The following is an 11,462-nucleotide window of genomic DNA, read 5'->3' on the forward strand; positions in this document are numbered from 1 at the left end:
ATCATAAATATATCCAAATTTAAATGCCGAACCTTTCATATTGAACATTTTAAATAAGCACAAAAACTCATGTAGAATTATCAATGCAATATTGTTTTACAGAGGTACAAGAGCTCTTCCTGGTAAGCAGAAGAAATGACAGCACATTCTACATGATGTGCCCTGTGCCACCTCATGCCCCATACATTTGCTTCACCCAGCTGCTGGAAACCAGACCTCATGACAGCTGAGGAAGCAAGGTTTAGAAAAGAGAGAGACAAGTGGGGGCCAATGTGAGGGGTGATAACAGTGACAGAAAAATGTGGGTGGGGGCAGATGGGTGGTCCACTATATATAGCCCAGCTTCGCCGCTTGACCCTCATTCTACCACACAGCCCTAAGCGACCCAGCATTTTCACACCGTACAATCCTTAGAGGCCCAGTCATGAGCAAGACGTATTCAACTTCTGCCGAGACGGCTTCCTCTTACCGCCGTACCTTCGGCTCCGGTCTGAGCTCCTCCATTTTCTCTGGCCGTGGTTCTGCTGGGTCCTCTCGTATGTCTTCCAGAGTTTATGAGGTGAGCAAGAGCTCCGCTTCTCCCATTTATTCCAGCCACCGCGCATCCAGCTCTTCCTTGGGTGGTGGCTCAATGGTCCGTTCCTATGCCGGTCTTGGCGAGAAGCTGGACTTCAATCTGGCCGATGCCATGAACCAGGATTTCCTCAATACACGCACTAATGAGAAGGCAGAGCTGCAACATCTCAATGACCGTTTTGCCAGCTACATCGAGAAGGTGCGCTTCCTGGAGCAGCAGAACCAAGCGTTGACTGTGGAGATTGAGCGTATGCGGGGCCGCGAGCCCACGCGTATCGCAGAGATGTATGAGGAGGAGATGAGAGAGCTACGCAGACAGGTGGATGCACTGACCAATCAGAGGTCTCGCGTTGAGATAGAGAGAGACAACCTGGCCGATGACCTACAGAAACTGAAACTGAGGTGAGAGCTTCAAGAAGTATTTACGACTATGCATCTTTTGCTTTTTGTAAAAGTTTTGATTCATTCAGATTTACTTTGAATTTAAATTTGAAATATTATATTACTAAACGTACAAAAAAAAGTTGGTGTTTGGATTTAAATAGGCAAATGCTTAAGAATCTATGATTGGATCATTATTGCAGTGATTATTATGTTTCTTCCATGTTAGATGTTTGGGAATGGTTCTTCTAACCCTTAAAGATGGAGTGTGTAGTTTAGTTTCTTAAACAACCATATAGGAAGACACATCATGGCCATATTCCAGGATGACAATGTCAAAATTCACCAGGGTTAAAATTGTGAAAGAATGGTTCAGAGAGCATGAAGAATCATTTTCAGAGTCCAGACCTAAAATCAGTGAAAGTCTTTGGGATGTGCTTGAGTAGACTTTACAGAGTGCTCACCTCTTGCATTGTCAATACAAGATCTTGACCAAAAATTTATGCATCTCTTTAAGGAAATAATAATTTTTTGGTCAAAATCTTGTACCGACAATGCAAGAGTCAAGCACTCTTTAAAGTCTACTCCAGCACATCCCAAAGACTTTCAATAAATCTAATGTCTGGACTTAGAGATGCCAATTCATGTGTGAAAATCATATTTATGCACCTTCCCAACCATTCTTTCACAGTTTGGGAACTGACATTGTCATCATGGAATATGGCCATGATACTATACGTCTTCCTACATGTTAAAGAAATGAAAAGCTACACGTTCCATCAAATAGGGTTAGAAGAACTGTTGCCAACCATACAACATGCTAGAAACATCATAATCACTGCAATAATGATCCAATCATAGACTCTTAGTCATTTGCCTATTTAAATACAAACACGCTGGGCAGTGTAGTGTAATGTTCTGGCAGGTTCTCTGAAAGTAATGAACAAACATTCTTCCAGTAACATTAATAGAACATAACTTAACATTTGCATAACCAAGAAAAAAACGTTTTTAAAACATTTAAAAAAACTGGACATTTTGAATGTTCAGAGGACATTGAAGAATAATGTTTTCATAACTTAATGGCAATGTTACCAAAACATTCTTAGAACTTATTTTTTATAAGCTTTGTAAGATGGATATATTGTGTGATATCCAGACAGTAAAAAGAAATGTGTAAAGTAAAGTGTATCTAGTGTTGTGTTGAAGTGATTTGGTTTATTTCCCTCAGAGTACATAAGTCCACACTTTATGGAGGCATAGTGACATTTATTATATAATATGTGGGGCCTGGAAGAAGGCACACAGTGTAAAACTGGAAGTCATGATGGTGCTCGTAACTCATGTCATTGAGTTGTGAATTTGGGAAAGGACATTTAAGGGACATCTACTTACAATTTCTAACAACTAAAATTCTCCCCAAAACATTCTAAAACAACATAATGAGCATGAATTTTGAAAGAAATGCTTTAAAATACCCTGGGTTTGATGCCATCATGGCCAGATTTCTAAAACACAAGCAGTAGACATGAAACACAGAGACGGAACAGGGGTCAGGACCACCTCAGACGTTAAAGACAACATACTTAAGTCGGGGTATATGGTAACCCCAAGTAGCAACCACCGTTGTAACTCATGTAAGTGTATGATGTTGGAAAGAGTATAAGTGTTATTCCTATTTGCAAAAGTACCCAGGGTCCTATTACACATTGCTCAGATTAGACTGCTATTATTAGCCTCTTCAATAAACCCCCCAGCACTGCAGAGAATGCACATCCCTAAAAATAACCCTTATCTTGCTCATAGTGTGTTTCGGTCTGCCTGAGCGCATTGCATTCAAGGGCCCCATAGAAACCACACCATGTTATCAGCACTAATGATAACTGTTGAAAGCCTACCAACATCAATTCCTATGCAGAGATATTGTTTAAAGTGAACCTGATGGTGTGCTGACACATAGAGATTATATAGAACTCATTATGTGATTTGCAGCTACAGCTATAAGTTCTGGATCTCTAGCAATATATGAAAAAACAACTAAAACATTATGGGTATTGAAGCTTTCCATTACTTTCTAGTGCCAATAGAGCCTTCAACTTTGGCATGACATGATTTATGGCTCAACTCCTTTTATCTCTCAGATGCCAAATGACTGCCAACAATTACATTCATGAAACCGGATATGTGCCACATTAACAACATACCTCTTTCAAACGAATGTCAGGGACATTTACATTCAACCTGAGCTATGTGTAACTCCAAGCAGTATGTGAGAATATAATGTTCCGTCTTGATCTCTGTGCATGAAGGAATAACAACTTTACAAGCTGCTCTCAGCATATCTCAAAGACTGAGGGCATGAAGGACACCTTGGCCATTATACAAGCTCTATTTCTGGCCATGCAGTAATTCCTAAATAGCAAATTACAATATACGTCATTAAAAATCATCTTAATTCAACTTTAAAGACTTAACAGGCTAGTTAGAGCACTAAATATGTTTTGTTAAGTCATATTTACTTCATATATTACTTCATATTTGTCTTCCACAGACTTCAAGAGGAGATCCACCAGAAAGAAGAAGCCGAGAACAACCTCTCTGCTTTTAGAGCTGTATGTTCTCTAAACCATCTTTAGTTTTTAGTAAAATTTTGTCTGAGAAAGTTACCTTTAGTGACACATAGAGTGTGACTGGAAAGACCAGAATTTAAGCCTCTTTTGCATTGTTTAACATGAAAGACACACATATAAATACAAAGCAATTCAATTTGATGAATGACAATGACTGAATTATTCCACAATTGTTGTGTTCTCTGTAGGATGTAGATGCTGCCACTCTGGCCAGGCTGGACCTGGAAAGACGTATCGAGGGCCTTCATGAAGAGATTGCATTCCTCAAGAAGGTCCACGAGGAGGTTTGTACACATCTAAAGTTACATTCCTCAACATTTTCCACGACAATACGTGACTAACTGTTCATCTCTCTGTCTGCGACCTCCCTCGCTCTCATACCAACACGTCCACTGACCTTTTACTCACGAGGCTCTGAAGTCAAGTTCTTTAAATGCACTCTCTGCTTTTTATTTGACATGTAAGGATAAAATGGTCACATGTGGGTCTGTGTGTGTGTGTCAGCTGCACACTGACAGTGAGGGGGCAGTGTAAAGCTGTGCAACAGATGCATCCCTATAATTAAACAGAGACAGATTCTCTGAGACACAGCTGTGAGTAGGGTGGTGGAAAAAGAAAAAGGCCTTACAAGGCCTCACAGTCCTACAATTACAACAGAGATAAAAAATAATTACAGCTACACTCTTCAAAATAAAGGATCCAAAAGGGGGGTTTCCCAGCAATGCCATAGAAGAACCTTTTTGGGTTCCCTAAAAAAACTTCTTAAAAGAACCATTTTTTCTTAGTGTGAAGAAGATTTGAATAATCTGAAAGATCTCAGAAGATTCTTGTTTGGCATCTATAAAGAACTTTTGACATTCATGGATCCTTTCCATTCCACAATCGGTTCTTTATAGTGGAAAAAGGTTCTAAAATGTTCTTAAAAAAACTGTTCACTGAAGGTTCATTGGGGAACCAAATATGGTTCTTCTATGGCATCGCTGTGAAAACCTCCCTTTGTAACCTTTATTTTGAAGAGTGTATAAAGATCCTTTTGTGCTGTGGAAAGGTTTCATGGATATTAAAGGTTCTTAGAACCATCAATGCCAATAAAGAACCTTTAGAGTTTCATAGTCTCATTCATTAATGGGTTCCATAGAATAAAGTCACTTTTTAAATCATTCCTCCAATGCAAATAAACAGTTTACATTATGGTTGGATTCCTGCTTCAATCTCAGAATGACACTAACTTTCTTTATACTCGAATCAATATAAAAAAGTGCACTCTGAAGCCATGTCTCTGTGTTTACCTTTTCCTTTAGGAGATCCGTGAGCTGCAAAACCAGATGCAGGAGAGTCAGGTACAGATCCAAATGGACATGTCCAAGCCTGACCTGACCGCCGCCCTGAGGGACATCCGCCTGCAGTACGAGGGTATTGCTGCCAAGAATATCGCAGAGGCCGAGGAATGGTATAAGTCTAAGGTCTGTATCAGAGATTTTAGAAATATGCAGACATACAATTCAAAGGCTATATTCAGATCTATGTATCTAGACTGAAAGTAGCCAGGAGTTTGAGCTAAACTATTTTGTTCCACCCACAGGTGTCAGATCTGAACCAGGCAGTAAACAAGAATAATGACGCTCTCAGACAAGCCAAGCTGGAGACCATGGAGTTCCGTCACCAGATCCAGTCCTACACTTGTGAGATTGACTCTCTCAAGGGCACCGTAAGTCCTTAAAATCACCATGAAAACCATACTTTTTGATATGAAATATTGTGGTACATTTGAGTGACAACCTGTCACTCAAATGAGATCAAACAATAGCAAACCACAATGATCCAATCAATTCCCAATAGACAAAATCAAGTTCCACCCTACATTTTTTCTTGCTCAAGAAGCCATTTCACTCGGATATACGTCACAATAGTGAAGAAAAGACACACAACTTCTGTTTCATGCCGACTTTAGATGGGCTCTAAGCCAAATTATCATTTTCCAGCCAAAACAAATATTAGCTCAGCCTCTGCACACTGAACTTACTAATTATGAAGGCTATAATATGTTTCCCCAGTAAATTTATTTCAGTAAAGAGCCAACAGTAATGGCCCACTGTATCGCTAGAAATCTACTGAACTCATCCTCAGTTCATCTCATCTCCAGTCTTTCTTTTCCTTCTGTACACCAGTTTCAATCATACCTACTTGTTGTCCTTTCTTTCTCTCAACTTCTTGTCATTCTGTCTGTAGAATGAGTCTCTGATGAGGCAAATGAGGGAGATGGAGGAAAGGTTGGGTCGTGAGGCCGGAGGTTATCAGGACACCATTGCACGTCTTGAGGGTGAGATCACAAAAATGAAGGACGAGATGGCTCGCCACCTCCGTGAGTACCAGGATCTGCTGAATGTCAAGATGGCACTTGATGTGGAGATCGCCACCTACAGGAAGCTTCTGGAAGGAGAGGAGGGCAGGTAAGAGATAGAAGGTATTTGGACAGGTTTTGCTTATTGTTCTTAACTGATATAACAAAACATTATTTCATATTATTATTATTTACCTTGTTTTCAGGATCTCTCTGCCTGTGCAGTCCTTTTCTTCCTTGAATTTCAGAGGTGAGTTTGGTACAAGAGAAACTATCAAGAACTTTTTTTGTCCACACAATGATTGGGGTTCCAAACTAATTTGGGTTACACTTTATTTCGATAGTCCACTTTAGACATTCTACTAACTATAAGTAACTTTGCAACTACATGTTAACAACCAGTCATTAGAGAATTAGTAGACTAATATCTGCTAACACTTTATTTTGATGGTCCCCACGAGACATTACGTAACTTTGCAAGTAGCCTACATTTCAACTTACCTAACCCTAACCTAATCTGCTAATACTCGAATGAGAGTTAGTAGACATCTAGTTGCAAATTAATGAGAGTTATTTGACATCGAGTTGTAAAGTTACTTACAGGGATAGTTCACCCAAAAATGAAAATTATCCCATGATTTACTCACCCTCAAGCCATCCTAGGTTTATAACAATCTTCTTTCAGATGAACACAATCCGAGATATATTTAAAAATATCCTTAGTCCATGTTTATAATGGTTGTGAATGGTAACCCACATTCTGAAGACAGAAAATATGCGTCCTTCCATAAAAAAAGTAATCCATACGGCTCCAAGGGGTTAATAAAGGCCTTTTAAAGTGAAGGGATGTGTTTTTGTAAGAAAAATATCCATATATAAACTTTATGAAGTCAAATATATGACCTTCTGGCAGACGACCGTACGCATTTTGCGCACGTCAATTTGGGCGGAAGAGCAACCTTTGACCCGAACGCAATGACGAACGTGGAGGCGAAGTGGAGAGAGCAAAACAAAACACCGGTCACGAGTTAGAAGTCTAAAATGAGAAATGTCAGAGGATTTTGATATAAGAGAAGAGGAGCTTGAGTTTGTTGGCTAGCCTGCAAGAGGCATCTAAGCCTATGATATTAATACATCCTGCGTCATACATCGCGTCACGGGTTACTCATTTGGCACAAGTCAACTTGCGCATTCTGCGTACGGTCGTCTACCGGAAGCTTGTTATTCGACTTTATAAAGTTTTATATATGGATATTTTTGGTATGGATTACTTTTTTTATGGATGGATGCATATTTTCTGGATAAGGATATTTTTAAATATATCTCGGATTGTGTTCATCTGAAAGAAGATTGTCATATAAACCTAGGATGGCTTGAGGGTGAGTAAATCATGGGATAATATTCATTTTTGGGTGAACTATCCCTTTACAGTGTAACCCAACTTTGGACCTCACCAACTCAAAAATCTCTAGTGTTCCACAGTAGAAAGATAGTCATACAGGTTTGAAAGAACATGAGTGTGAGTAAATGATGACAGAATTTACACTTTTAAATGAGCTATCCCTTTAATAATAAATATTGTTGAGCAATGTTGTCTTCTTCATCCACAAGGGGGGGCAAAAGCCATTGTATTTTTTCGTTTTAACACCCAAGTCTCCTTGTGCTTTGTTGTGTTTCGAGTACATCAACTGAAGATGAAATCAATAATTCAGTATTTATGTATTTACTATGTGAGGCTCAGTTTAATGATGCCGAGATATGAATTGTGTTGCCATAGAGACCAGCCCGGAGCAGCACCAAAAGCAACAACAGAGAGCATCTGAAGTCCACTCTAAGAAAACAGTTCTGATCAAGACCATTGAGACCCGGGATGGCGAGGTAACATAAATGCACAAACAAACACTTGCTAACAGGCTAGACTTATTGTGTCATTAATTGAATTTACAGACTGTCCAATCTCAAAAACGTGTGTTATATACATAAACACGCACATATAACTTATACTGAATATAAGCATACATATAATCGTAATCATCCAAATAATTTTCTATTTTACCCTAGAGTAGGACAACTAGTGAGGGCTTGAGCGCCCTCAGTGCTCAGTGTGTAAGTTCAGCCATGGCTTATTTGATTCATCTGTTTCTATAGTCCTTTTCCCAAACACTTTCCTAAGAAAATCCTGTTCCCTATTAACCAGCACTGGGTTGCACTGCAAAATCCTCCAATTGTCATGTGAATCACTGTTAATATCAGTTTTCTGCTCTGCTGAATATCACAGAGTGTTTCTGCACAGCACATATGGAGAACTTCATTTATGAAAGAATGTGTCTTGCACTAGCCCAGTATTGATTTGCAGCAGGAAAAGGGCTATTTTAACTTAAAGAGAAGCCTCTGTTTCTTATTATGGAGTATCACTTTTTTTAGGCACTGTGTTTTCCCAGCATTTATGTGCAGCATGTGAATCATCTGTATCCTATCCAGACACCCTGTCTCTAATCATTCCCTTTTTGTTCCCTCCCTTCAGGTCGTCAGCGAGTCCACACAGCACCAGCAGGACATCATGTAAAGCCAATGAAACAGATCAAATTTCATTAGAATCCCTTTCCCTAACTTAGCTACATTTTCACCAATGGCCTCAGGCTTTTTATGCACACGCCCAGTATTATCATGACCCATTACTGCATGTGTGGATGACGCACAAAGACAAAAGGAAAGTGAGCTGAAGAACGAGAGGGAGAACGAGCGAAACGGCGCGATACACATACTCTCTGGAGTGTAAGTGGAGTCTGAAAGTGGCCAGTTGATCTCAGAGTTTCTGTTTATATGAATGTATGCGTGCATGTGTGGTTGGGTCATAATGGGAAAATCTGAGACACTGTTCCACCTCTACAAAAACAATAAACAGTATTTCCCTCCTATAAAATTGAAGGCTTCTGTGCTTTTTGTATTAATCACATAGTATGAAGTACAACACATTGTATTAAGTGATTTAAGCCAGTTTCTGTGCAGACGACAACACTCAGTAGTATGGCCTGGTTACAAAAAAAAAAAAGGTATTGAACATTTCCACTATTATTGCCCATGCAAAAAGGTTAACACACACTGACCTTTTGTCAATCCAGAAATATTAAATAGCCTTTTTTGCAAAACACATTTTTGAACAAAAATATAAATGTAAAATATAAAACCAGCCAAAATTGTAATTAATAAAATACATAAAATTACAAATTATGATCTCAGGAAGCTTCGGAGCGTTATGAATCAGCGTATTGAATCATGATTCGGATCGCGTGTCAAACCGCCAAACTGCTGAAATCACGTGACTTTGGCACTCTGAACTGCTTTTTTTACATTCTTTATCGACCCGGATCTATATCTAACACAGAAGGATCTCTACCTGTCCCCATTATAAAAAAACTCCTCTGATATTAGAGTAACAATTACAGAAGAATAAAATAAATCGTATTTTATTACCTTTTGGAGCTTGAAAGGGCTCCGTTTGTGCAGATGTTTTATGCCATCATCACTGTCCTCGTCAGAGCTCATTTCCCAGTAAATTCAGCAAATAATGGGCTAGTTTTATGTTTGAGGTCACGAATATGAGCCCATTCACGATCTCAAACATATTCTCAAAACCATATAATTTTCAACATCTTCAAAATCAATATTTCGATCGCCAACAGCTTCACCAGATCAATCCAGTAACAGTTACAGTCATATTTGATTGCGTTCAGTACTTGCTCTGCAGTAAATCGCTGAGCCATTTCATGTTTGTTTTATTATTTCGTTTTCTGTCTGAATGAGTCGTCACTTCAGCATTGTGCATCAGACATTGCCACCTTGTGGAATAAAAGTGAATTGCACTTATTCCGTCATCTAAGATTCAATTATTGTTGTGCAGAAAAAATATACGAACACTCATACACACCTCGGGTCGTTAGCGACCCTATACAATTTTTACAAAAAATGAATACAAAAATAGGCATTCTTTTATAATTTTATGATTTTTTTCTTGTTATATTATTTATAATGAATTGAGGAATACCAAGAAGGTTGATGTCTAACTTAAAAAAATGAACGAGGAGGAGGGTAGTGAAAGAAGTCCCGGGTCACTAAAGACCCGAGGTATGCATTTAAGGGTTAAATATGTTTTTAGTACCTTTATGGATCTTGAGAAAGGAAATGTCATTGCTGGCTATAGAGGCCACTCGGAACCATTGGATTACAACAAAAATATCTTAATTTGTGTTCCAAAGATTAACAAAGGTCTTACGGGTGTGGAACAGAATGAGGGTGAGTAATAAATGACAGAATTTTCATTTTTGGCTGAACTAACCCTTTAAATACATAAAGTATAAGATAAGTATAAGATATAAGATATTTAATTATTGCAGGTTTGTGTGGTATTCTGAGTTTGCATTTCACAGTTTTTATTCATTTTGAGGAATACTGAATCTGTTTTTGTGCAAAAGAGATGAGTAAAAGCTCACATTTATCTAGAACTGAAATACTCATCATGTTTACTCAGCGCACACAACGCCTCTGCACTTACTCACAATTCCCTCAACATGAGGACAGGAGAGCTGTCAGTCAATACATGGGAAAACATTATTTGAAAAAGTAACTCAGCTATTTTGTTATAAATTTAAAAGTAATGCATTACTAGTGACTTAGAAAAAGTAATCTGATTACGTAACTTGTGTTACTTGTAATGCATACATAATTACATAATTTATTAATTACATAATTTTAATTACAAAAATATAGCTGCGAGCAGCGATGGCGGGCCCAAGCCCGGTGGCACCGCCACCCCGGTGGCTTCAGGGCAACTGTGCACAGCGGGCAATAGGCACTTAAAACGGTTAAACATCAAAGGACTATGTCAAATTCACTCCACATTTACTGCACTACAAGGTGCCGCTATAGAGCCCCTCCTCCCTGCCCATTTTCAAAGGATTACATGTGCCAAGTTTTAACATTATTCTGATGAATTTTGAAGCAAATCAGGTAAAAATAAGAGGGTGATCTCAATGTATGCTGAAAGTGACACATTTTCTGCTTCCAGTTGGTGGCGCTATGACTTTGAATCACAATAGTCACATCCATGTGATCAGCCTTGTACAACGAAGACTAAGCCGAAGTTTCATCAAAATCAATTAATGTATGCAGAAGTTATAACACTTTGTTTCCCTTTTCTTGCCATAAATTCGTTGCCTCGCCACGGCCAAACCGTTTGAGATATCCAAAATCCGTTTGCAATTAAACAACTTCAATGTGTTAGCAACAAGTTAAAAAAAGCTTGGTGTAAATTGGATAAACCCTGTAGGAGTAGTAGTATAAAATTCATAGCCTGTTTTTTCAAAAAATTAACATTCAAACCAAAATAGCTGACTTCCTGTTGGTCGGAGCTAATGAATGTAAATTAGAAAATTGTCCGGCTTGATGAGAACAATATGTGTACCAAGTTTGGTGACTGTAGGAAAAACAAACCCCCCCACTTTTGTCAAAAGGTGGCGCTACTGAGCCCCTCCACC

At 38.7% G+C, this 11,462-nt stretch overlaps 1 protein-coding gene across 1 annotated transcript; it reads left to right on the top strand.

Moving 5' to 3' along the window:
• Nucleotides 1–351: 351 nt before the first annotated feature.
• Nucleotides 352–8,851, top strand: desma (desmin a). The gene is made up of 9 exons (XM_048193385.1): nucleotides 352–978; nucleotides 3,509–3,569; nucleotides 3,776–3,871; nucleotides 4,889–5,050; nucleotides 5,170–5,295; nucleotides 5,817–6,037; nucleotides 6,135–6,178; nucleotides 7,706–7,806; nucleotides 8,453–8,851. Exons 1-9 carry the CDS (start codon nucleotides 425–427, stop codon nucleotides 8,492–8,494), a joined length of 1,407 nt encoding a protein of 468 aa, XP_048049342.1. The 5' UTR covers nucleotides 352–424; the 3' UTR covers nucleotides 8,495–8,851.
• The last annotated feature ends 2,611 nt before the right edge of the window (nucleotides 8,852–11,462 follow it).

This window comes from Megalobrama amblycephala, linkage group LG6 (genome assembly GCF_018812025.1).
Source record: "Megalobrama amblycephala isolate DHTTF-2021 linkage group LG6, ASM1881202v1, whole genome shotgun sequence".
Classification (NCBI taxonomy): Eukaryota; Metazoa; Chordata; class Actinopteri; order Cypriniformes; family Xenocyprididae; genus Megalobrama; species Megalobrama amblycephala.